This window comes from Amblyomma maculatum, chromosome 7, assembly GCF_055883805.1.
Source record: "Amblyomma maculatum isolate TAMU_Amacu chromosome 7, ASM5588380v1, whole genome shotgun sequence".
Classification (NCBI taxonomy): Eukaryota; Metazoa; Arthropoda; class Arachnida; order Ixodida; family Ixodidae; genus Amblyomma; species Amblyomma maculatum.
Window position 1 is genome coordinate 119,744,922 of NC_139350.1, and position 27,762 is coordinate 119,772,683.

The 27,762-nt window shown below is 46.4% G+C and overlaps 1 protein-coding gene across 5 annotated transcripts in view; it reads right to left on the reverse strand.

Annotated features, from left to right (window-relative positions):
* Positions 1-27,762, reverse strand: part of LOC146184560 (tudor domain-containing protein 1-like) — a 279,793-nt gene that overhangs the window by 65,790 nt on the left and 186,241 nt on the right. For 3 of the 5 annotated variants that reach the window (XM_084609423.1, XM_084609424.1, XM_084609422.1), the window contains one exon: positions 4,277-4,664. In XM_084609423.1, the coding sequence (XP_084465549.1) occupies positions 4,277-4,664 (388 nt within the window). The remainder of the gene's footprint in view (positions 1-4,276; positions 4,665-27,762) is intronic. The other 2 variants (XM_084609425.1, XM_084609426.1) reach the window with 1 other exon arrangement.

Genomic DNA, 27,762 nt, shown 5'->3' on the forward strand with positions numbered 1-27,762 from the left:
GTAGTTTAGTTCGAATTATCCGAGAATTAACGAGCTTTCACCATAACGTTATCCTGGCAACCTGTTTACTCCTTCCACTAGGTAAAGTACACTCACAGAGCAACTTCATGGACTTTGTTAATTTGAACTCGTAATATCAAGCTACACTGAAAAAAAAAATTAACCATTCAATTACCTGGACTATTTCCCACGGCCAACCAAGCCTGAAAAATTGCTCCACAGCTACACTTGGCTGATGGATTGATCTGTCTGTGTTCTCTGCTTTTTTTTGTTTTTTGGCTGGTCATACTCGTGAAGCTGCATTAAGAAGTAAATTTAATGCCATTGACATCAAGAGTAGGCAATAAGCAAAGTACCATATTTAACCTTGTGTGACACAAGGTGGCTTAAACACAGGACCCTTTGGTTTTGGGTGGAAACAGATTCCTACACTTGGGAAAAGTCATTTTCCTTTAAGGGCAGGCAAGATTATACCTCCCATGCTGTCTTCCTGAAAAAGTAACAGTCACATAGCTACAGCAAACACTAGGAACCTTTTCCAAGGGGTTTGAAAGCATGATCCACTTCCATACCGGCTAATTCAAGAGCCGGGTGGTGTAGTCAGAGTCAGGAGCCAGGAGGAAAAAGTATCTCACTCTTAGATCTCCATTTACACCTCCTAACCTCTTTTCCATCTCTTGAAATTTCAACACCCACCATCCCCACTGCAACCTTCGTACTCGCGCGCAATGTAGAGCTCCTTGTTGGGCTAGTTGGTAGCTCATTATTTTAAATTTGAAGGCTCCAAAACCCCACACGCACACACGAGAAGAAAAACGGAACAGAGCGCCTGAGCCGCCATCAAAATACTTTGAATGGTTTGTGTTTCGCGAGCTCCCTTGGCCGCATTGTTAGTGTTGCCTTGGGCGCAGGCTTTGCGGCGCCAGTCACTGTCGTCTTCCTTCACGCATTCATGTGAGCATGTCAGTGCAATCAAAGTTAGAACAATGTTGGTTTTATGATCGTGACCTTCGCAACCAGCGCATCACTCATGATGCCGCTCATTTGGTTTTGCTTCCCCGGCTTGCACTGACAATCTAGTGCCATGAATCCTTTGTGTACTGGCTTATTACAACCACGGTTGTGGTTACCTTTCTATGCTAGAGACCTTCATGAGCGGAGGGGCTTGCTCACCATCCCTATGTTGGACACCGAAAGTGGGCAATGGCCCGCATCTTTTTAGTTTCCCGTGTACGACTGAAGAAAAGCATTTCGCTGTGGACGGCACCATCTCTGATATGCCTTTTCGGAAACTTGTTCGGATACGACTTGGATTGACACAGTATCTGATACGTACAAGAGACGACAGGCTCACAAACGTCGCACCCTTTTCTTTTAGAACAGATTCAGTTCGATTCCGTGCAAACATTCCCTCACCTGTTTGCACACTTCATTATCACAGCGCTGAAGAATATCACGAAACTGCATCCAGTGCCCACATATGTGTGCGTGCGTGTGCTCGCTAGCTCCCTCACGACACGATACAAAAAGCTGAAATTCGGGATAAAAGGTCCGTTTGTGGTTCGATTCCTGGACTTGTAAAAGACCTCTCGACAAAATTTTTTTTTTGCGGGTATGCTCTAGAAACGCAGGAATTCTCATTTATTGAAAGGCCAGAGGCACCTACGCACTTCTTTTAGGCCCAGGGAAATGACCCACAAGCGCCATATTCAAAACGCACATGCAGGACATGTATACAGCCTTGTGCGGCGTACACTCTTGCCAGAAGCATCATTTCTCCCTTTTCCAGCCAGCATGCGCGCTCCTAATGGGCGCAGCGCAAGAGTAACGAAAAAAAAAAATGGCTGAGGTTTAACCCTGTTAAACGTAGGCGAAGCAAAAGTGTTATTTTGATTGCTTTTGTTTGCTTTGGTTAGGCTTAAGTTTAAACATGGGCGCACATGGTTTTGCAGCGAGTAAACTGCCGAGACTTGGGTAAACTATGCAGCCACACTGTGACCTCAGGCTCGCTGAAATCAAGTGGCCTGTCAGGTTGACCTTGGCCGATAGGTGGCATAGTGAAGCTTTTGCTTCAGAATGAAGAACAAGCATGAAAATCAGAAAATGACGGGCCCTGACTGGCTAGAAAACAAAAACTTAAAATGCGATTGGCACAAAAGTAGCATGAGACGCTTCAAACACTTTCTCGTGTCATGCAAGGGCTCGCTTTCTCAGACCAAGGTTGATTGCATCCGGTACTGAATCTAGTCACCTTGCCTTTCTGGTTTCTTCAAGCCCACAAATTAAGGTGAGAGCCTTTAATAGGGAGTTTTAGAATAGGGGAACCCAAGGACTGGGGACCCCAAGAAAATACCGTGCCGTGGCGTAACGTTCGAGCCGACCGGCGAGTTTTAGAATAGGGGCTTTCCCGACACAGCGGAGCGGGGCTTGCGTTCGTCGATTGCAGCGCCCTGACGGTAAACCGTGAAAGCATTTAAATATATAAAAGCCAAAACAACGCTATCTTATTAAACAGAAACTGCTGTCATTGTACAAAAGTATCCTAAAAATACCAGTTATATAATCTGTTTTCTTCAGACAATACGAAATCGACCAATCTTAATCAATCCAGGCTGAGCCGGAAAACCTCATTTGAACCTTCCGCGCATGCTTCCGAGCTTTCCGACGCCTGGTCCCCATGGCAACCACACGATGCGAACTCGCTAAGCCTAGCAGCTCGGTAAATCCAAAAGCAATCAGACAATATGGGGCGTTTTATCGCTTAAATTTGGTGGTGCGGGCATCATGAGACATAGCACAAGCTTCGTTGGCCTTTCGTTTGCCGTGAACGCGTGACACCATGCAGCGGTAACGACGAATGTGTGCCGAGGCGAGCGGCCGCTGCTTGGCCGGACGCCGCCATGTTCCCGACCCTATCCGGCGATAGGGTCCACGCTATTTCGCCGAGATAGGGTCGCCGTCGTCCGCTGACCCAAAAACCCAAGGCCCGCTTGGATTCTGCGCATGCGCACTCGCGCCCCGCTATTACCCTATCCCCCTAACCGATAGGGTCCCCCTATTCTAAAACTCCCTAATGGCTCATGCTGTCATGGGCAAAATGTGTCCCACTTTTGCAGCAGCTCTGATTGGCCAAGGCGGGATGGCATCATAGAGGTCTCGACCAATCACACAGCATCACCATTGTATGTGCGAATGCGTGCCTTATATGGCCATATATATGGCAATCAATTATCAATTACTAATTAATGACTAATTAGGTAATTCTTTATTCACTAAATGCTAATAGACAACTAAGTAATTATTTACCTGTTTAATGACTAACCAATTATTGACTAATTAATTGAACAATTATTTACTAATCAGTACCAGTTGCATAGCAGAATGCGACACTCGGGCTTCTGCCTTTCACTAGTTTAGTGGGTAAAGTCCTTCGTAACGTTTTGTAGGAAGAATGTGAGCTACACCAAGTTAACTTCGCACAGTGGCTTAGTTCGACGAAGCCGCTTCACGAAAAAGAGCAGACGATGCAGCAAAGGCCAACACTCCCCACCCGCACACACAAAAGATACTTCCTTACTATGAAAAATTGATACTTCCTTACTGACAAATTGCTAACTACTTTTCACCTCATTCATGCTCTTGTATACCTATCTGCATTTCTCTGCACCCTTCCTCAAGTAACAGAGTAAAAGAACAAAGCTACAGTGCGTCACATCGCATACCATGCCTCGAGCTAGCTCTGAGATAGTGTGCTGCAATGCATGCTCATCAATGCCACGCGACGCACAGAAGGTAAGAACAGCATCAGTTTCCCTCAGCAATGGCAGTTTCGAAGAAGACAAAAAGGTAATCCAAGAAACGGTGTGAGCATCTCCTACCTGTCTCCCCACCAGCGCCTCTCCACCAACCCGCTCACATTCTGAGTAGTGGTAACACTTCCCATCGTCTTGCGATTGCGTGCCCAAACTTACACCCTCTTAGCAGACTTTTCTATGCTGACAATCTTGACGGGAACAGCACACCATGAACTTAAGTGGAGACTAAAAAGCTGAAAGCCTAGCCAAGCCACTCTGTCCAATCAGTTTAAATTCAAGATGGTGGCCATTACAACAGCGAAGTGTAATTTCGTGCAAGTCTGAATTTTGAAGTTCATAAAAATTGGTCAGCTACTGTGCTGCATAGCTTTTCATGCTTTTCATTATCTGAGTGCAGAAAGGAGAAGAAAAAAAAACAGCTCAATGAAAATAATTCGCAAGGCAACGCATAAACTTCTTACAGAAGCCAATGGGCTGAATGAAGTCTTCGCAGATGGTTCAGAGACCAGGCCAGCGTACCAGGGCACCAGAGTCACCGCACCCAACGACTTCCCGTCTGCATCGGAGGTAGCAGTGCCCCGAGCTATGCGACCTTCAATCGACTCAACTGTGAATGAAACCAGCTGCCCGGTTTTGAAAGATGTGGGGTCCGACGAGTCAACAAGCACTGCCATGCCAGGGACAGCCCTGTGCTCCGAGGCCATGGGGAAAAGGGCTGTGTTGCTCTCTTCATTGCCGTAATCCACGTAGCGCACTGTGTGCTGGTCGGCCTTCTTCTCAGTCACATAGGCACGATACCAATGACCGTCTTCATTGGATTTAGAGCCAACGAAGTCTCCAACGGTCACCCTGCAGAGATAAAAACAGAGAACAAGCGTGAAGCATTCCCAATAAAGAACAACGGCAGAAATTTTCCATTTTCCGACGTCAAAATCAACGATTGCAATTTGGACGTATTACAGCAAGACAGCCACTGTGCACAAGAGCTTTAAACAGCAGGTAGTTCTTTTTGAAAACTGCATTTTTATTTCCTTTTTCCTAATTACTAGCCAGGTACTATAGTAGTGAAAACCACAGGCACAAAACCACCCAAGACATAACATATAAAATTAAATCCCACAAGCCAAGAGCTCAGAAGATATATAATCCAAGCATAACATCCTTGTACAGTAAACCCTCATTAACACAAACTCTCGTATCTCGAAAAATCGGTAAAGTCTAGAGTTTTCCACGCTACACCTTCACCACCCATAGACGCTCTGTATTAGCTCCCGTTTATCTCGAAGCATTTATCGGGCGTAATGCGAATATCTCAAAACTTTGACGGGAAGGACCGAAGGCCAAGATCATTACCGAAAGGTGATGCGTGCTCCGAGCGAGCATTTTGTTCCTACTAAGTGCCGAATACGGTCATGTTCGAAGAGCAAAATCAAAATCCCCGCGGACTCAGAAGTTTTTTGTCTGCCGCATCGAGTGACCTAGGGAGCAGCCACATGAGCGCTGCTCGTGCGCGGGGGCTGATGGGTCTTATTGGGCAGTCAGTTCGGCGTGGTTCGTTTGTTTGGTCAGCTGCCCTTTGCACATGCATACCATCAAGAGCGATTTTGTGATTGTGCAGTTCTGTTTCGTTGCCCTTTGCGCACAAAGCATTGACTTTGATTTTTGTTTTTGTTGCTGTGTATGTGGTGTGCGTAGCAGACAATGATGTCCCGTCGCAAGCAGTGCAAACCTCCGACGCTGGAGAAAAAAAGTCTCGTTAATCAACGAAGTTCACAAAGGAGGAAGGTCCAAAACAAGCATCGCCAAGGAATTTGACATCCCCTTTTCGGCGCTTTCGACAATATTAAAGAAAAGGCAGAAAGTCTTGGATGGCTTCAAGCAAAGCTTCTCAAGCAAGCGGAAACGGATTTGGGCCTCAAAATTCCCCGAAGTTGAAGTAGCACTGATGTTGTGGCTCCAGAATGTCAGGGCAGCCAACCTTCCCATGGCCACCCAAATGATGATGGAACAGGCAGATGTTCTGGCATTGCAGATGGGCCACACAGACTTCAATTGCAGCAATGGCCTCGAAGACAGTTCTTGCTGAAAGCGGCCCTGTTGATGAAGGGACTGCTGACAACTGGCGGAATCATCGAATCGCTAAGCTGCAAAAGGCTTATGCAGACAAGGACACCTTCAACCTCGACGAAGCAGCACTGTCCTATAAGATGCTACCTAGACACACATACACGCCGAAGGGAGAAGCGTGCACAAGCACTAAGCAACACAAAGACAGGGTAATGAGACTTTTCGGAGCCAACTCCATCGGCGATGAGAAGCTGCCGCTGCTTGGTATCGGCAAGTCACTCAATCCAACGTGCTTTTGAAATGCATGGCTCCCGAGAGATGCGACTTATTGCGCCAATAAAATGGCCTGGATGACTGCGGCACTCTTTGGAGAGTATGTACGTGCTCTTGATCACAAAATGGCGAAGGACAGTAGGAAAGTGTTATTCGTGGCGGACAACTGCTCTGGCCATGCAAAAATTGACCACATGGAGGGAGTTATACAGGAGTAATATGACGTCCGTGCTCCAGCCAATGGAACAAGGAGTCGCTGAGCTTGCTCACAAATTCTATAGGAAGCGCCTACTGCCCCTAATTTTGTGTTCTTATGACAGCAGTAAGAAGTATGAAATATAGATTTACTGGGTGCAGTCCACCTGATTGCCGAAGCCTGGCGACAAGTTCGTCCACTGACGATTGCGAATTGCTTCGTGCACGCAGGCTTTTCGCGCAGCGAGAGCACTCCAGCTACTAGACATTGACGAGTTCAGTGACTGTGATAAACCTTGCGACGAAGTTCGGAAAGCTACTGGTTGCGCCAGAGATGCCGAAGTCGACATCACTTTTTTTAAAGAGCATGCGCTATATGAAGCAGGCATGCCTGTTACCGGAATGTTGTACATTGCCGATATTATCAGAATAGCAGTAACAAAGGTGATGATCAGGTTGATGACGAAGAACTTATTGGCCTTGAGATCAAGCAGAGTCACCACCTAGCAGCATAGCGGCGAACCCTACCCAGTGTGGATGCGTTTTTGCGTCGCGTGCCAACCCGCAGCGATTTAAGTGCACGTGTGCGGTGTGTATAAGAGTACGTTTTGTTTGTTTTGCGGTTCCTAAGCGCTTTTGTTTACTTATCTGCCTCTTTCAAAAGAAATATGAACAGGCCATTACTCCACGCTCCCTTTAAAAAAAAGTACTTATGCATATCAAGTATGTCATGCCAAAAAGGACACATCATCAGTCGCGGTCTTCGACGCTTGAAATTCTTTCACAAGCGGTGTCTCAAACTAAGCGCTGCTGTCGGTAGGCATCGTGTCAAAGTAAAATAGGTTGCTGCTTTTAATACAAATTGACATAAATTCTCAAAAGTCGTAAATTCTCGTTTCTGTTTGCAATACCAGAACTACTGAAACATGCAACCGCTGACTGCTGCATAGCAAAATCCAGTTTGAACAAGCCACTCTGTGTCTTCTATATCCACGATGGGGTTGTCTGAGCATTTTTTTTTTTTGCTTTTAAACCTCTGTTGTGGTTTCTCAGTCGCAGGGCACTCGACGGCGGTGCCTGGACGCTGCGGTAAACGAATGGATTGGTAAAAATGCACAAGCCACCGTAGCAGACGGGCTCAGACAAGCCAATCCAGAAATTCAATATGGCCGCACCCGTTCTAGCTGCTGGTTGCCGTCGGTTGCGCGCATTCACGGCACAGAGCGGCTGCTAGCTTGATTTAAGAAATTCAAGATTAGTAGATACTGGTGAATAACTGCTCCCGCTTTATTTTCCCATATGGTCGTCTAAGCACTTACGTAATATGTGTGTTCATTCTTATTTTTCGATGTGGCTGTTGAGGCTGTCTGGTGGAGAGCGGCGGGACTGCATAGCAGCAGCTCATGCCACTTGCTCGAGAGACAGAAGTGGAAATAATTCTCAAAGCTCACTTTATTCAAGGAAACAGCAGTATCAACAATGGATGAGCAATACCGGCAATTTTAGGCATCACTGGCATGGCAATATTATTGACAGCCTTCCCAAAAAACAAATATTAGAAATAATGTAAACTGGAAGACAGGAACGCATATATGAGTGCGCGTACAATATAGATTCAATACAAAAACGCACGGTACGATCAAGATGACGATGGTATATAAAAGCAGGTATATAAGTAATGAATATGAGTAAATGTAAACAAAATTACTCTGTGCAGATTCATATGAATATCAGGGAAGTAAAACGTGACTTGCTTGAAATATATGACAAGTGTGGCTATGAATGTATATACAGTCGAACCCGGTTATATCGAACCCGGATATATCGAATTTTGGTTATATCGAACTCACGGAATATCCCCTTGAAAATCCCATGTAAAAGTATAGGAAAGCCACGTCATATATCAAACTTAATTTCACCGGTCGTTCGATATACTGAACTCTGCACCACGCACTGTAAAGTGTGCCTTCCCCAAAGATGATCGTATCACCCTTGGCCGTTTGCCGCGTGACGTTTTCAAGCCATGCGCGGAAGGAAATGAGAAGGAACAGTTTGGCGGCGGCTGGTCTGGGCAGCGCCGCACCCATTCCCCAAAGGCGCACATCTGCAGTTATCGTTTCCCACGCGCCAACACATGACGTTTGCAAGCCATGTGCGTGGGTGTGCCCATTCTTTTGCCGAGCTATCTCTCTCCTTCAGCACGCGCTACTCATGCGCCAAGCCAGCTCAGCCCGTTTTCAGACAGACGTCGGACGCTTTCTCCAGCGTGTCTTGCGAACCCTCTACGCGGCGGCTGACATGGCTATGGCGCCTGCGGACGTTAAGAAGCGGCAGCTCTCTCTTTGCTTTTTTTTTTTTTTTTTTTTTTGAGTCATCCTTTCTTATCGTTGTGCTGTTCGGACATTAAGCGGCGGCAGTTTTTTTTTTTTTTTTTTCTGTGGGAGTCATTTATCCTGCATGTATGAATTAACGAAAGCATGTGGTCAGCTGCTGCGATCATGACGCCTTCCCCAAGAGCGGCGTGGCTTGTGCAATCAAGCCATCACGGGCACTCTGCCAAGTTCGCTTCCGCCCCGCAGGAGCTATCAAAAGATAAACGTACCCCGACGTTATCGCTGCGCAGCATCTTGGCACGCTGTCAAGAAATGAGCTGTGGATGAGACCATAGAAACGGAGTGACGCATGCCATCGACATGCAAGTGAAAACGCTCGCGATTTCTGCCGCGGCGCACAGAAACCTTGTTTTGAGCTGCTGCGGTGGCTCGAGCGGTGAGAGGGACACAGTCAACAAGTTTGAAATTTTTCGCTCTCTTGCATGTGAGCGAGCTGGCCTTTATGCATTCTTTTTTTTCAAATTCTCGGGTGCAAAAGTGGAGGGTGGGTTCATTTTGCGAGTGGGTTGATTAAGCGACAAATACGGTATCATTTTTTCGCATCATAAGTGCCGTCACAAGCCGATTTCTGTATATCGAACTATTTCGCGATCCCCTTCGAGTTCAATATATCTGGGTTCGACTGTATACAGAAAGAGCCAGAGGACAGTCCCAGCTTTTGCTCATGCACAGTAAATCCCAATACAGAAGTAGGCTAAGCAGAACATGGTATGTTGTAGTGCTATAGCTTAGCATACAGACACAAGGAGAATTTTAGTCCAACTTAGCTGCTACATTCTTGTCATGGTCTCCTCTAAATGATGACTCGCAGGGTCACATGCATTGTACAAGACATACGTGACACCCTATATTGTTTTCATATACCAAGCGGAAGAAAATGTGGCCAATTGTAGTTTAGAGTCTGGTGGTGATGCACCTTTGCACATTCACACAAGCAGTGTGATTGTGGTTGTTGGGCAGCAGGAATAATCAGAGTTCATTTTTCAGTTTTTAGCGACGACACCCTGAGAGATGACCCAAAATATACATGGATATAAATAGCTTATAAGAAAAATTAGCAATCAGTTATGCACGAAAGTGACAATTCACTACTGTTTTTTATCATGTGAATATATTGCATGTACCACACTGACAGAAAATTTGCTGAGTGGTAACTGCAAGCAGACTGTGTACTGAGGATTATCGGCGCACATTAAAGAATGCCAGATAGTCTTAATACAATCTACCGCATACTACTACTACTTTTATCCCAGAGCCCATGTCGTGCTTTGGGACATGAAACACCAGTGTACAACTTTGCAAAAAAAAAGAGTGGTAACAATCAATATGGATGGCACTCAATCACAGTTTGGACCTGCATGAAGGCATGCTTCTATTCTACACTAGTAACAAGCCACACCTGAGCACACCCCTATCGAATTGTTAAAAATCCAAGCACTTGCAGTTTCGTTTGCTGCCTATGGACTCCAGACGCTACTAATAGTTCTAAACAGCACAGTATAACACAGCGCAACTGTCATGACCAGGTGTTTCTAAGTTATACATATCACAAAACTCGTGTGTGTTCTGCACACTGGATTTTGCGAGCACCTGAATCTGTGCATACCTCGCCCTTCATTTTTCTTGTCATGACTTCATTTTTACCCTTTTCATGCTGCAACAAGTTAGAAACAGTTTCAGTAAACAGACAATCATGATTGATCTAATCCTTGCATTTCTGTACACTGTGACTGTGTGCTAGTTTTTCTGTCCATGTCAAGCAGAAAGGGAAGCCTAAACACGCCGAGTTCCCTAATACCCTTTGTGAGCTGTTGGCATTCCCGAATACTCTAGAAAAAGAACCCCTGGTCATAACAATTTTCACACTGGCAAAGCACACAAGGCTTCCGCAGAGTAAATGTTTTTGGACAAACTTCCATTTTGTAAAAGAAATGCATGCATACATAAGCGAATTAGTGCAGCAGAAAAGTAAGAGAGCCCATGTTCAATTCTTTCATTTGCATTGACCAGTGTATTTTGGATTTTGGAAACACAGCCGAATCTGAGCTTTAACGAATTCAAAAAGGTCTTTTGGCAAATGTGGTTGAAGCTTGTTTAGAGCCTTTTGTTGCGTTACTGCCTTGTTTCGTGCCTTTTCTTTAATATGGCCCAGTGCTTTTCTATACTTATCACTCTGAGAATGAAGACTTTGTATGCGCTTTTGGTCCAAGGGATGTACGCAGGTGCGCATGTTCTTTTTCCTTTCGGTGTTTCCAGAGGAGGTGTCGCAATGCCGGAACCCGTGGCTTTACTGAGACCACTAGGACTGGCTTCAGCTGAAATAAAATATGAAAAGAAAATGATAGCTTATTGTCAGTCACATAGATAAACCAAAATTCCACACAAATTGCGCAATATAGTGCAGTCACATGGCTACTAATAGGCCACCATTCAGTGCATGCCATTTTTTTTTTAAATAATTAACGTCCTGGGGCCAGATCCTGTGACGGTTCCGTTCGGGAACTGGTTCCTTTCACCACTTCTAATTGGTTGCTGCGTCACGTCCGGCGTGACCCCCAAAACTTCCGGAAGTGGCTTCACGTTTTTCGCCTACGACACTGGGCGAGGCCACCGCTCCGAAAGGAACCGTTTTGCCGGCTGAAGCAGGAACCGCGACGAATTCGTTCGCTTCGAGAGAGAACCGCTCTGCACTCGCTGTGGCGCCTCATGGCCGTAGACGAGCGAAGGCACGCGCCGCAGCTGCTTAAAGGGGTCATGCAATGCCTAAAACGGGGTAAAGCAAACCGGTCGAGAGATAGGTACTCCCTCACAGGTCAATTCACCGCAAGAATTTAGCTAGCTTCATTAACACCAGAGATATCGGCGATTAAAAATGGCGCTCCTCCTCACTGCCCTCAACTCAACACTCCGAGACACCAGAAAAAAAACAAAAACAGCTCGGGAACTCCGCCCCGCTAGCCCCGCCCACGAAGCGTCATCAGGTGACGCTCAGTTCTCAGACTTCCGGTCGTCGCGCCTGTTTTCCCAAGAGCGTCGCCCATGCATTCACGGTCTCTGCCTTTCCCGTCCCGTCTGCATTTGCATAGCTTTCAACCTTGTCTGCTGTCTTCCTCGGCCGCCGGTATCTTCAGTTTCTTGACCTCTCGGAATTGTGTGCGACAGCAGCCCGAACGACTCGGGTCGTTCACGAGCGCATACCTGCAGGTCGGAGTCCACACATACCGGCGGCCGCCGCGGAGGGAGCACTTTCCTTCATATCCCTGTCCCATTCAGCGCAAATTAGCGTGCACTCCTGCCGAGCACAGCTTTCTACAAGACCGCTTTCTTCTCTCGCTCTGCCTGGGTCAGTCTCTTTGGTACCGTCTTCTGCAGTTTGACCAACGGTGGTCGGTGACCCCTCGCGAAGTTGACGCGATAGCACCGACTCTGCATGGATGCTGGCAGACGATCGAGCGTGCGAGTTGCCCGCGTGCAAACATATGTCGTCGTCACTTTTAGTCCGGAGCTGCTTTCATTATGGTCGGCGAGAGGCATCTCTTGTGCATAACGAATGGAATGTATACGCGTACGTATCACCGACGAGAGCACGCACTGATGATCGCTACAAAGTTTGGATATCAGATGACAGGTGAGCACGAATTATTCGTCCGTGAATCTTAAAATTGAGATTAACAAAAAGAATAGTGCAGTGTTTTTTTTTTTTTGACATCCTTTCGCACATCGTTTAGGAAGTGCCAATGCGCAACGTGCACGCGTGTTTATCTCATGTGTACGCATCGTCCGAGCCAGAATCGACGGCGCAAAACATCAGCAAAGCAGCTCGGCACATTCAGTTCGGCAGCGCAGGTTGTCACTGATTTTCGCACCAACACGCAAGAATCGCGCACATGAGCATGCGAGCGGCTACGCTAGAGACGCAGCGAAGCGGGTGATTCCAAAACGCCGTCCGCCGTGGCTTTGACACAAATAAGGCCTAGCGACGACCAGGGAGCAGCGCACGATCGGAGTGCCGTCGGTCGCAGCGCCCGCGGACGACATCTCTGCGGTAACCTGGCGACATCCGGTGCTGCACATAAGCGGTGCGAATTTGTGTACTTTCACGATGAAGCTGAGGACAGACCTTTTTTGACGCACGTTTCATTTACACGAAGGTTGATGCTGCCATTTTAATCGGTACGGTGTTGAATCGGACCTGCGTGCTCTTTTCGCACTGCTGCACCGACGCGCACTTTCAGTTGGACGCACATAGTTTAGGAAGTGCCAGTGCGTAACGTGCACGCGTGTTTTATCTCATGTGTACGCATCGGCCGATCCAGAAACAACGGCGCAAAACATGAGCAAAGCAGCTCGCCACATGTAGTTCGGCAGCGCAGGTTGTCACTGTTTTCCGAAGCTACACGCAAGAATCGTGCACAGGAGCACGCGAGCGACTACACTAGAGACGCAGCGAAGCAGACGATTTTAAAATGCCGTCCGCCGTGGCTGCGATGCAAAAGAAACAAGGCCTAGCGACGAGCAGGGAGCAGCGCACGACCGGAGTGCCGTCGGCCGCAGCGCCCGCGCCTGGCGGCATCGGGTGCTGCACTTAAGCAGTGCGAATTTGTGTACTTTCGCGATGAAGCTGAGGGTACACCTTTTTTTGACGCACATTCCATTAATTTCCAGCTCGTTCGTACTCGCAACGGCTGCAGCAACTCCTCAATCATAAAGCTAGCGTGATTCGGACTGCATACTACAGGCGTTGTAGACCTTGTTTTTAGGATATTTGCCATTCTGTGCGAAAGACAGAACTTACAAAAACTTCACAGCGAGCGAGGAAGCAGACGACGCCACCGCACATCCGACACCATCTAGCGGAGAAAAAGGTACTCACTAGCCAAGAAAATTGCTCGGCAATTGTTAACAGGAAGGTTCCAAGAATACTTGTCTATAATTCACTAGTTTGCATTACTATGTAATTATTAGATTTATTTTGTGCTACACCACTTCGGTACAAGTATTTGGTATGAGAAAAAACCACATGCTCGTGGTGGACACGCCTACGATCTGGCGCCATCGCTGATTGGCCGCTGTCTTTCCAGTCCTCCCAGTGAGGTGGCGCCCGCTGTCTTGCTGACATCAAATTGAAGTCATCTTGAAATAGAACGGTTCCCAAAAGGAACCTCCGCTGGATGCGGCCCCTGTATACCTGTACTGAAATTGTCATTCATAACATAATTTTACATGTAGCGGTTAGAGAATATTTTTTGGGAGAATATTTATGAAGAAATGTGGCAAGGCAAGTAAAAATTTCAGCAATCAACATGGAACATTTTGAAACAGTGATAGAAGGCAGCAGCCGCATCAAAGTAATAGCTTTAGTATATTAGCTAACGACTTTTCAAAGGTGTTCTCCAAGCTACAGAAGCTACATTTACCTCAATGAAACTGTGACACATCGTATTCTGTTATGTATCTCATTTAGCTGTTATGCTAAGTGTAATCCAATTGGCTACACGTTTCCATTCACATTTGTCTCCAAGCTACAGAAGCTACATTTACCTCAATGAAACTGTGACACATCGTATTCTGTTATGTATCTCATTTAGCTGTTATGCTAAGTGTAATCCAATTGGCTACACGTTTCCATTCACATTTGTAGTTGCCTTACACTTCTCAATCTAGCCCCATCAGACAGATTACAGTGATAGTACATGTGCTGTCCTCAAGCATCTCCCCCGTGCACTACGCTGGAAAGTGAGTTCCATTCATGTAAACGGGCATATAAAACTAACTGGCATTACACATGCTCTGTAAGATTTTGGTATTAGAAAAATAAACATTTTGTGAAAAATTTGATTAATATTTGTCCTCTAACTTGTGTGTTTTGCTTTACAACAATATATATGTTCTGACAACAGTAACATTAAGTATTTATGGAGGTATGCCTTAAAAAATGAACATTTTCACTGATTATGTGAGCTACACTTAGGAAAAAGCCAAATTTTTTTTTTAGAAAAGTAAAGTTTATACAATTTTAAGCAACTGTCAATATTCATTACGGAAATATCAAGAGTATTAATGCATACCTTTTTTAGATATAAAATGTGCACTTTGCAATAAACTATCATGTTTTATTTCCTCAGGTGAGTCCCAAGGTTCTGATGTGGGCCCGGTTATGCTTGCGCTAGCACCTGTTGAAAAATGAGTGGGTATTTAGTGAGAAGGTTTCAAGGAGGTATTTTATTGATCACTAGTATTATCTTTGTACTAGATTTACACTGTGCAGAGCCCCGGCCATGGTAATGCGGAGCACATCTAAACTACAACTGTTGCCATGCGTAATATAGCGAATATTAGGAAGTACCTCATCAGTCGACTGATTTTTCGGACACCCAAATTTTCGGACATGCTTGATTATTCGAACTTTCTGCCCGCCCCAGGTCAGACCTTATAATGCCAATGTATGACGCGGCTCAAAATTTCGGACACTCTAGGGAGGGCCATTCAATTTTTCGGACATTCAAAGCGTCAGCGGGGCCACTTCCACACATTTTGAAGTGCTGTCACTGCCATCTTGTGTTTCCTTTTTCCTTCGATAGCCTCAAAACCGGTGCCGGCCTTGCATGCCGCTCCTCCGTCGCCCAGTCTAGTCACTACATCCTTTTCCCTTCACCTCCCTCCTGGAGTGCCTGGCTGTCATCGGCACAGATGGAAGACCAGCTTGCCTTGGTAAACCAGGCGAAGAATATGTTGAGTGCATAATTTGCACTCTTAAAGTGTTTTTTTCTCTCTTTCTCTCAGCTAAACTGACACTGGATCGAGACTATATTATTTGCCTAGCAGCTTCCGCTTCCGGAACAAAGTCGCTGCCGGAGTGCTTTTTTTTCTTTTAGCTTGATCACTTCCACTGCCTGTTCCTCTGTGTTTGCCGTTCGTTTCACGTGCGTTACCGAGCATAGCGAGTAGGCCTCGCCGTGGTCAAGCTGATGCGAGAACTACATTCTGGCGCTACTGTGGCTCGCATTGAATTGAATCGGCTTTAGTTCTTCAAGAAGCTGTTTCCAAATTTTATAAGGAGCTCTTTTTTTTTGTGTGTGTGTGCAACGCGACAGCGAGAAGGCACTCAATGGAGTCGGTGTTGTGATCAAGTGGTTGGTGGTGTGCTTCGACAGTGGGAAAACCTACTCTGTCGATTTGCTTGAAGCGCTTTGTATGCTCGCCGATGCGTGAAAGTAGGTGGCACCCAAAATGCTGCGCAATTGCTTCCGCCATGCAGGATTTGTGCTGAATGACGAGTCGGCTGCCTTGGACGAGGAGAGTGTCGTCGAGCCAAGGCCAATGCAACTGGTCACACAACTTGGAATAAAACGCGTGCAGCTGCCTATTGCCAGCGGCATCAACTCGATGATGAGGGCCCCTGCGAACTGTGTGGCCAACTATTAAAGCACAAAAAATAAGATCTGCCAGAACTCCAAATAACTAGAAAGTAAACATAATATTCACGATCAGGAATGAATGCAGTTTTCGTTTCCTGCGCAAGAAAAAAACGTGTCATATTTATAATAATATTTCAACTTGTTTCTAACAGCCTCTCCCGGCCATTTCGTATCCGCTGCGTAGTTGCCCAAAGCTTAGATATGGCCCAGACCAAACCTTTTTCATCCGTGAGATGGGCGCGTCATTGGCCCCGGTTCAATGTTCATCGTTCCATGCTGCATATAGAGTGGGTTATCTGTGTCAAACAGTCAGTATTTCATTCTGCTGGTTGTGGTAGAGCTTTACAGCAAGGCGAAGACTGTGTATACTCGTCGAGAAACTGATTGCCGCTGCATGTGCGCATTTCCGGACGATGGGACAAATGCTGCATCACAGCTCGGTGGCTCAGCTAGGCCTCTCAGGCACATCGCAAAAGTGCTGGCTTGTTTCACGGATACACGTCTGCATGAGCGGCGTATCACTGCATCTGTTTTAATTGAATGGTGAAGGTGAGATTTTATTGCCCCAAAGACGCGTCGCATTGCGCAAAGCCTTCCGTTCCGCTCCCTTTGCTGTGTGTTTTGCTTACTGCATCGTATTACAGCACCACCGTTCACTGAATGTGCTTTAGCTGGTATCACAGGGATGTTCCTATTGTCAATGGGATCTGTCTTATGAACATGTTAAATGATGAAGTTTTAAACTTGTAGCCTCACACTGACTCCTCTCAGTGACAAATGGAGCGCGAGTAAAATAATGGAATCGTGAACAGGGCAAGATTGGAGCGAAGCTATATCGCAGATATTTTCCCTTCTCAGACGCATTAACTTCTAAATACTAGCAATCCCACTTTAAATTGCTTACCTAAGCTCTTACAGCTGGGTGTTCTAACGCTAGCGTTAGTTATTCCGTTCGTTTTCTTTGTTCTTCGACACTCATATGTACTTTGCTTGTTAGCAAAATGTTAGCAAAATCTTGTACCCTTTTATTATCTCACTGCATCTCGTTTGGAGACCTACGCTCAGGTCATTTTGTTTTCACAAGGACTTCATGAAGAACATGACGAATGAGCGGTGGTCGCTTTCTTACACTTCAAGATTTTCATTCTTGTGAAGCATCTATGTACGTAATCTTGAATTAATAAAGCCTGGCTTCCAATGCAGCACAGCTTCACTCCTTTATGCCCTTAGTGAAATCCCTCAAGCCATGTGATTCTATACATGTGCTTGCCTAATTCACTTGAAGGCCCTTTAATTTGAAAGCCCATGTTCACAAACGTGCCCGAAGAAATACGCCCCAGATTGCATTTGCATGACGCGCGACAAAAGACTAGGCTAACGACGACGGAGGCAGAACGATGCTATGATAAGGTGGTTCAAGATGCCGTAACATTTCAGTCAACGTAAAACTTGACAGTAAAAATTCATGTCAAGTAAAGTTGGCCGAACAGTTAAGGTGTCCATTTTTCTGCCTTATCCGAGCATCGTTTTGCCTCCGTCGTCGTTGGCCTTGTTTTTCGTCCAGAAGTAAAAAGACAATCAAATTCCCCGCCAATAGTATGTAACTGTGATGTCACATGTGTGCTTTGCCACACAGTTCGCAGGGGGCGCAGGGAAACTAAAGCCTCGCTTAGAGTCGACACGCAGGCTTCTATGGGAGTTACGCTACCACATACTCTTTCTACCATGGTCGAGCAGCTCATTGATGACCTACGCACTGTCGAAATTCTATCGAGCGCCTCGTTTTCAGAGTTCACAGACGTGGACCACGAGTTGGAACTGTGGGCTCACAGATGCGAGTCTGGGCTCACAGATGCAGAAACTATTCGCCAAGTGCGGAGTCTGAGAGCAACGACGACGATGACTTACTTGCAGCAGCGCAGCCGAAGGAAGCTGAGCTGATGCAAGCGGTCACAACCGTTTCGTCGGCTAACGACACGACTCTCGCCAAAATTCAGGCGGACTTGTTAGCACGGAAGTGGAGTGTGGTGCATCACTTTTTGTGGCCTTAAAGTCAGTAACAGGCAATAAATTGAGCTTTTTTGGTGCACATTAGATTTTTCAGACATTATCACGGTCCGTTGACAGTCCGAAAAATCGGTCGTCGACTGTATGTACATCAGTACAAGCAGCGATGCACTCAAGTATGGATCCAAACAACCACGTTTTAAAGACTAGATAATTTTACATTCTGCGTTTAATGTGCTAAGATGATACTGCTACTGCAAGCGTGAATAATGAATAAAAGTGCGCAGCTCAAAAAGAAAACAGCGGTGCAAAAAAAGGGAGCGGTACGAGCGATGCCACAAGGCTGCCTTTTCCGTAAACATCCGAAAGCTACTTTGGCTTTCTCGGCCCCCTCCCTATAGTGCCATGAAGAAGCGATACCGGGCTAGACCTTGAGCATTTCACGAAAAAGAAACAAACAAAATAAAATGAAAGTTTTTGGGAGTTAGCAAAAAGCATAGGGGAAACGTGGAGGCTAACCAAGAGAGTTCTACTTAAGTTGAGGACAACCCAGAGGGCTATGGAACGAAAAATGGTAGGGGTAACATTAAGAGATAGAAAGCGTGCAGAGTGGGTCAGAGAAATAACTCAAGTTACCGACATTCTAGTGGAAATTAAGAAGAAATGGACATGGGCAGGACATGTAGTGCGAAGACAGGATAACCGATGGTCGCTGAGGGTAACAAACTGGATTCCAAGGGAAGGAAAGCGTAGCAGGGGGCGGCAGAAAGTTAGGTGGGCGGATGAGATTAAGAAGTTCGCAGGGGTCAAGTGGATGCAGCTAGCACACAACCGGGTTAAGTGGAGAAATATGGGAGAAGCCTTCGCCCTGCAGTGGGTATAATCAGGCTGATGATGATGATGATGATGATGTAGGGGACACAGCAGAGAGGAAAACTACGTAGAGAGTTCACGGTCATTCGCTTATGCGCTGACAGCGATTAGCTGATAGAACAGCTGACGCGGAGTATTGGGAAGATAAGCCAGGCTTGGTGATGGTGGTAACTACTATATGTAACAGCGGAAATTGAAATGACAGTACTGCGATAAGCACAAGTTTTCAGCATTGTTTCCGCGAAGCTCGCTGGGTGGTTGGGTCTGGTGATCATCCAGAAACAGTGCCTGTGCATCTGTCAAAAATTATCCCGACGGCTTTGTGCACCTTGTTTTCTGCTGGTTTTTTTCGCTCCTAAATATGAAACAAATCTATGTAGTATGTAACTGTGTATGTAAATGCTTCTGAGCTTTATACTATGCAGGACACAGTGCACTTAATTACGTACTCACCGAGCTGATCATTAGTGTCTCCACTCCGCTGATTTTAGGACACATTATTAGAGTAGCCACATAACAAATTGGGTCTGAGGGCACGGATATGTAAGGGAACTAATTAGATATCTCAAAGGATTAAAACATTCAAAGTTTAGCCAGGTGGTGACAGGCACACACAAATCTATACAACCAAACTAACTGATCCTCCCACACTTGTAAGACAACATCGAGTCAGGTCACCAAAACTGTGTGCCTCCAGCAGTTTCAAATCGTAACGTTCAACGGTTGACACAACAAACGTCTCCAAACAACTAAGAGAATTACATACGTATACATACCTGTGGTCAGCAGGAACACTGAAGAAGTGCTCTCTGCTCTTGACAGATGTGCTGCAACACTTCGCACAACAATACATGTGCGACATTGCGCTAGTTGAAACGGTACAGATCTGCTTTCGCTTGCGCGGTGGTCGCCTGTCTGCTGATGAGTGCGGCGGCGCTGCAGGCGCGGCCGCAATGTGTCACTTCCACTAAACTTTTTTCAAATGTCTTATTTTTTAACAGCTGTTGATGGTTACTGTTTAATGCAAGAGCCCGTTTTTATTGTCTCTTGTGGTCAAGTAATTTTATTTCAAATAGTCTTAAATTCAGCTCAGCTAACGCCGATACCAGGTTCGCTGCAATCGTTTCGGCTCACGCCATCTATGACGCAGACGCGCAACTTGCAACATGCCACAGGCTTGACCGATGCTCGTCCCTACATCATCCGCATTATAACAGATGTCCCATGGCATGCTAAACCCATAAATGCATTTATCTCTTTTTTGTTCTGTTGAAGTATTCTGCGCATCTGTAACAGTGGTAACGAGCACATTTTACTTTCGAGAAATGCTCGAACGTTTGAGAAACGAATCTACGCAGCACCTGTTACACTAAATGTTACATACCGTATTTACCCGCGTAATGATCGCACTCGCGTAATGATCGCACCCCTGAATTTTGAGGTCAAAATTCCATTTTTTAAATTCCCCGCGTAATGATCGCACCCCGAAAATGGAGCTGCCTGGTGGTTGATCTGCAGTCATCCCGCAGCGAATGCATTCCGACGAGTTCCCAAACTAGTCTAGTAACGTTGGAGTTCCCATGATTCCATGCTTTGCGGCGTTCGCCATTTTGCAATTCGGCAGCGTCGTAGCGTGCTTTGTGTTTTTGTGCGAGTATACGCCATTTCACCATGGGGCGGTATGCCAGTTACATCGCCGCGTTCAAGCTCAAGGCTGTCGACTATGCACTGGAGCATGGCAACCGCGCTGCTGGTAGGCATTTCGGCGTGGACGAAATGAGGATATGCTATTGGAAGAAGCAGCGCGAGAAGCTGATGGCTACAAACAAGACACGGAGGGCTTTCCGTGGACCCAAAACGGGCAAGTTCCCTCGTGTTGAGGAGGCGGTCCTAGAATACGTGAGGGACCTGCGTAAGGATGGTTGTGCAGTGTCATTAGAAAAGATACAGACGCAGGCGCGCACAACTGCCAGGAAGCTGGGAATCGCCGCAAAGGATTTCCGCGATAGCTCCGGTTCGACGACTCACTTTATGCGACGGAATGGACTTTCCCTGAGGCGGCGGACGTCATTGTGCCAGCGGCTCCCAGCCGCGTATGAAAGCAAAGTGATAGACTTCCATCACTTCGTCACTAGGCTTCGCGAAAAATGCGGTTACCTCATGTCGCAAATTGGAAACGCCGATCAAACTCCACTGACGTTCGACATGCCCCGGAATGCAACTGTGAACGAGAAGGGCGCTCGGAGCGTCCTCGTGAAGACGTCTGGCGCAGAAAAACAGCAATGCACAGTCATGCTTGCTGTGACGGCCGACGGGCGGAAGCTGCCACCATACGTGATCTTCAAACGGAAGACTATTCCGAAGGGAAACCTTCCCCGTGGCATCCATATACGTACACAGATGAAAGGGTGGATGACTGCAGACCTGATGGTCGACTGGATCAAGACTGTTTGGGGAAGAAGACCAGAAGCATTTCTGCTTCCCTCGCTTCTGGTTTTGGACAGTTTTAGGGGTCACCTTGTGGACAGCGTGCGTGCCAAGCTGAAAGAGCTGCGCACGGACATTGCAGTCATACCTGGCGGCCTGACTTCGCTGCTGCAGCCTCTCGACGTGTCTTTGAACAAACCGTTCAAGGACAACGTTCGACGACTTTATGCTGAGTGGATGGCGATGGGCCAGCATGATTTGACGCCGAGCGGAAAGATTAGAAGGCCATCCGTGGAGATGCTGTGCTCGTGGATCACAGAAGCGTGGAGCAGTATGCCCGACGAGGTAGTGGCTAAGAGTTTTAAGACAGGCTTATCTAACGCTTTGGATGGAACGGAAGATGACTTCCTGTGGGATTGTGAAGATGCTCCCAGCGACGACACTGCCGTTTCCGATGAGTCGTGCAGCAGTGAAAGCGAGGATGGCGAGGATTCAGACTTTGATTAGAGTACTGACGAAAAAAAATAAATGGGCATTGTGCACTCCATGTGATGCTTAATGTGCGTTTTTATTGCGAAGGTAAGCCTTACTCAGCTTTTATTTTTGGTTGTAATCGAGATATATGTTCTAAGACGTCTCACCTGCAACTTGTTTGCGTTTTCGGTGCTCAAAAATTTTTTGTAGAAAATTTACCCCGCGTAATGATCGCACCCCGAAATTTGCGTCAGTACTTTAAAAAAAAAATTGCGATCATTATGCAAGTAAATACAGTAATACACATAGATCAATGTAGGCTAGTAGCCCGGCCATTAGAATCATTACAACCCCTTAAATTTATTGGTATTATAAAAAAATCATTACACTACTAATCTACCATTCACACACATCAGAAATTCCATTTACTTTCTTTGGTTTCAGGATCGTTTAGTCATTGATACAGTGCTACTCTACCAGATTCTTTGAAATTGGCCGTAAGAAGCATTCGCCTATGAGCTCGCCAAATTCAGTCCACTAAGCTTTCTACACGTAGACACGTCAGCTTTTCTGTGCAGTGAGATATTCTGTACAATGTCAGCGTAATCTCATTTTTGGGGAATACTTGCGCTTGGTTGTCTATAGCCACAGGTGATGTCCACTCAGTCTACGACAATCTGGTGGGCAGAATGCTGTCAATGCTGCATTTCAAATGCTTAATCCTCGAGTCAAGTACTACAAAATGAACCAGGCTGCCTCGATTCATTATAAGTACTGCAGGTCAGAGCATGAACTTTGCTCTAACCAATGCTTGACACTAAATTTGCCTGTCTGACTCGTATAAGGCACAAGCATGCTGTTGAAAAAGCGATATGTCATGTTCAGGCCCAAGTATCAGGCCTGTGAGTGCCATACAACACAAAAAGCATGCAAAGCGATGCCAGTGAATTTAAAAACGGGTGGTTGCGTGCCTTGTTTTCCTAAAATGTGCACATCTTTTGTTTCGTTTCTTTTTGCTGCATTGGTGAAATCCACTGATTTTTTTTTTTTTTTTTCTGCTTGCAGCAATATTGGAACACTCTAACCAGTAAATTGCTAATTGCATTGCATAAAGCCCGTTTTCATCGCCAACAAGCCTGCCGTAAACCCAGAAGCAGACATAAGCAGCGTGTATTTCTGCTAGCGTCACCGACTGCCGAGCCCCACAATTGGAGTGACGGTGGCGCCACCTCTAGGTAGATTTCACATGCCCACAACTGCAGAAACAAGAAACCTGCTACGCTTGCTCCTTAAGAGGGGACACGGGTCACCAAAAAATCGCGAAAAAAATCACTTTTTAGAAAATGTGATTTGTGAAAAACGTAGCTCTTTATCTACCTATCTGCTATGTTTTTCATCTCTAGGATCGGTATTTTAGTCACAATGACAACTTATATAATCGATGTAGCCCGAATTCGGGCTGGAAACGACCCCCGAAACAACCATTTTCCGCGAGGCGTAGCTCCCATTTTGTGCGCGGCACCGTAGCTATCTAGGTTTCATTCGAAAGAGCAGCCTTTAGTCTTCAAATTGGTGCCTTTGCTGTTTACATTCGCCCATTGGCGCATAAACAATAGCAAAAAAGAAAACGTGGCATTTGCAATCACGTTGGCTTTCGGGGTGCACGTGACGATAAGGCGTCACCACATTGCTGGAGCTGGCTGACAGCGTCTGCTCGGCACACCCGAGCAGCGGGGAGACGGCGGAGACGTGATGCCGGCTGCACTTGGTTCCGAACCGCAAGGCGCATTCACAGTAAGAATTTGTGAAAAGTGAAAAGAATAGTTGATTAATTATCTCAAGTAATGCCCTGCCCCGGCTGTGTACGCTCAGGCCGACGAAAGTCGCGCGCCGAACGATGGCGTGTACGAGCCTGAAGTAGGCCTAGCGTGTTCCCCAGCACGGGAGACTGCTACTGCCAGGGGTCGCACCCGCGGTGACAGTGATATGAGCAGAAAGATAAGTAGGAAGATAAGGCCGCAGATTAGCAGAAAGATAAGCTCAAAACAGAAAAAGCTTGAACTCGCACCAGCTCCAGCAACGAAGCGATAGTCAGATTATTTTCCTGATGATGACGGGAGCGCGGCGGACAGTCCGCTTGGCGAGGCGGAGTTCACGATCGTCAGATCTAAACAGTTTGCCGAGATTGGCGAAGTGTAAAACACACGGCGGCGATATTCGCACTTAAAAACGTGAACGTGGATAAGAAATCGCCGTCAAACTTATTCTCCAATGCGTAAACTGCGGGACACGTCTTCGTAGAGCTCGCCGTTCATAGTCCTTAGTCCATAGTCCTCGTTCGTAGTCCTTAGTGAATGCACTTGCTTCCCGTGCAATGCAGAGCACTGGGAAGCAGCAAACAGCTCCAAATTTCTTTTCCGGAATAAACGTTCCTGACCGCGGTCTCTATGTGAGGACGTGGCAAAATGACGAACGTAAAAAAAAAAAAAAAAAAAGAAGAAAAGGTCACTGCCTGCGACTCGCGCAGCCGGAAAAGTGACAGCTGAATGTGCTGCAACTGCAAATCAAAATGGAAGAGGCGACACTTGGACGTTGGAAAGCAAAAAGACTACATTCTTGGGGATTTCTAGCCATTTTAAATTGTAAATGTGTGCATTGCATCAGTGAATGTCCGTTAAATAATCCCCCGTTTCTTTTTTGTTCTTTTCTCAAAGCATGCATTGTCGACCACTTGCAGTTTTGTGGCCTTAATATCTCGGCACCTATTGCAGATAGAGTAATAATTTCTTTTTCAGCATGAAGCCAAATACATAGAGCACACAATGTTGCAAGTAGATGTTTTATTTTTTGTTCAAAATTTTTAAAATGGCTTCTTTTTGTGACCATTATAGTGCTATATTTTGACCTTGGAACTTTGTTATGCAATAAAACAAGAAATATTTGCTCAATCAAAAAACTGCTTGCAACATTGTGTTGCTCATTCTTTCTAGTGTCCAGCAATGTGTTCATCTGAAGTTTTTCTTCAGTGGTCATTTTTTAAGTGTTCTTGCAAGAATTAGACTAATTGGTGTATTTATCTCATGAAATAATTGAATCACAAAAGAAATACCGTATTTACTCGAATGTAACGCGACCGCGAATGTAACGCGAGGGGTGACTTTACATGCTGCCCAGTGGGAAAAAAAATAAAACCACGAATATAACACGAGGCTTACAGATGCAAAACAAAGTACCTTTAATGAACATCTTGGCCAACACGTTTATTCACCTTCCTCGCTTTCGGACTCAGAGTTCTCGGAAACAGAGTCCTCCTTTTCGCTGTCGACCTCCCATACGATGTAATCCTCTGTGCCATCGAGGTCATTGGATATGCAGCACTTCTTGAACGAACGAGCGACCATGTCATGAGGCAGGCTGTACCACGCGGCAGACACCCACTCAGCTATCTGAGAAGCGCACGGTCGCTTGATTCTGCCGGAGGGCGTCAGAGCCTGATCTTCCCGGATCCAGTCGTTGTACAGTTTCCGTACCCTGTCCTTGAACGGTTTATTCAGAAAGACGTCCAGTGGCTGCAGCACAGAGGTCATGCCTCCGGGAATAACTACAAGGTGAGTTTTTGTATTCTCCAGCCTCTTGTTCACATCAGGAGTCAGGTGTCCGCGAAATGAATCCAACACCAGGATTGATGCTGGATGAAAAAGCGCGCCTGGTCGACGGCACCACACGGTTTTAATCCAGTCGAGCACCAGCGATGCCTCCATCCACCCCTTCTCCAGGCAGCGGACGATAACATTCCTCGGGAACACCTCCTTCGGCATAGTCTTGCGCCGAAAAATTATGTATGGCGGCAGCTTGTGGCCATCTGCTAGGCACGCCAGCATCACCGTCAACCTCGTTTTTTTGTTCCCAGTGGTCCTAATACGGACTTCTGGGGCACCTACACTGTGAACAGTTGTGGCCATCGGCATGTCCAGATACACCGCAGTCTGGTCGGCGTTACCAATATGCCCCAATGGCATATTCGACGAACGGCGCAAGTTGATCACATAGCGCTGAAATTCCTGCAGCTTTTCTTCAAAGTCTCCCGGTAACTTCTGCCGTATCGATGTTGTTCGCCGCAGAGAAAATCCATTCCTTCTCATGAACCGTTGGGCCCACCCACGAGATGCCCTGAACTTCTCAGAGGGTATACCCATCTCCCGAGCAACGTCTCTAGCCTTCCAACGGATCAGCTCGACACTGACTCCCATGAGACTGTTGCGCTGCTCGATAACAAAGTCCGCCACTTTTTTTTCCAGCTCGCCATGATGGCTGTGGCGAGGCCCAAGAAATCCTTTGCGGTCGGGCTCACATTTAAAAAGCCCCTCCCGTTGCAGCCACCACCCGCGGATGGTTGACTCGTTGAGATCAAGTCTTCGAGCTGCAGCAGAATTCCCGAGCTCTTCAGCTAACAAGATCGCGTTTCTCTTAAAACGAGCGTCGTACTGAGCACGACGCGTTGCCATCGTGTGCACTGAATCAACACCGCGAAAGACGTCACAAGAAAGAACGGTTTGGCTTTGGATGGATGGGGATTTGGCCTAATTTGGCTTCCGTGATACCCATGTTGCCAACATAAGATAGCAAAACTGCGGAAACCGAAACTGAGCTGATAGCTTCGAAATGGCTGCACCGCAGCACTGCTTTAGGCCATTCGAAGAGCAGTATTCGATTATAACGCGAGGGTAGACTTTAAGCGGAATAAATCTTGGAAAAAAACTCTCGTTACATTCGAGTAAATACGGTAATTGCAGTTTTGGAATCAGAACAAAAAACTGCACAAACCCACCAAGTTGCATCAATTTTGATTGGTGAATAATAAAAATAGTTTTAGGACCAGTGTCCCCCCTTAACAAAGTTGAATGCAACCACGGCAACCAACAGCTGATGCAATGCGTTAGCAGCTCGAGGATGCTTTTGTCGAGCCGAATGCCAACGCGAAGCAGGCGAGCATCACCAAGTTGATGCTTTTGTCGAGCCGAATGCCAACGCGAAGCAGGCGAGCATCACCAAGTTCTTCCTTCCAAAATAATAAAATTCCGTTTCCCCTGAAAACTGTTTTGCAATGATACAAAAGCTCCACTTGTGCTGTGGAGCATTTGTTAACAGTGCTGGTTGTTACTGGTTCTTTCAGTGACCCATTCACAGAAATGTTTGACATTTTGCTAAACTCGAAACTCCGCTTATCTCAAAATTTTTCCCCGATTTTACAACTTCGAGTTAACGAGGATTTACTGTATAACATTCTCGAGCCAGCTGCAATGATGACGGGTCTCCATTTATTTTTGATATATTAAATTATCCATTCCGCACAGTAAACACCAAAGGCATGCTGTTTGCAGCTGCAGAGAGTTAGACGTCTGGCAATGCTGCACAACATGACTGTCCCACCCGGGTGCACAGCAGCACTTTTGCTTGGTGCTGTGCTTCAATTTTTTAGTTTCAGTGCAGAATTCATCATGCTTCATCAAAGGAGGGCAGATCACAATAAAATATCGGTGATAGTAATCTGCGAAATTTTCCGGCCAGAGTGCAAGCAGATGCACATGTGCATACCTTGGTTGCATGCGGGTCACCCTAATGTTCAGCCTGACACTCTTGGTGTTAGCCTTATCAGCAGCCCGGACGAAGGAGAGCACCTTTTCCACAGACCCATGCTCAGTTTCATTTTGGGGGCACTAGTAGAGGTCAACTGTCACTGCTATAAGCCACTACTTGGAAGAAGTTCACTTCAGAGTATCACTATAGTTATGAACATGTCCGGAGTCCCCTCTAGCTGTC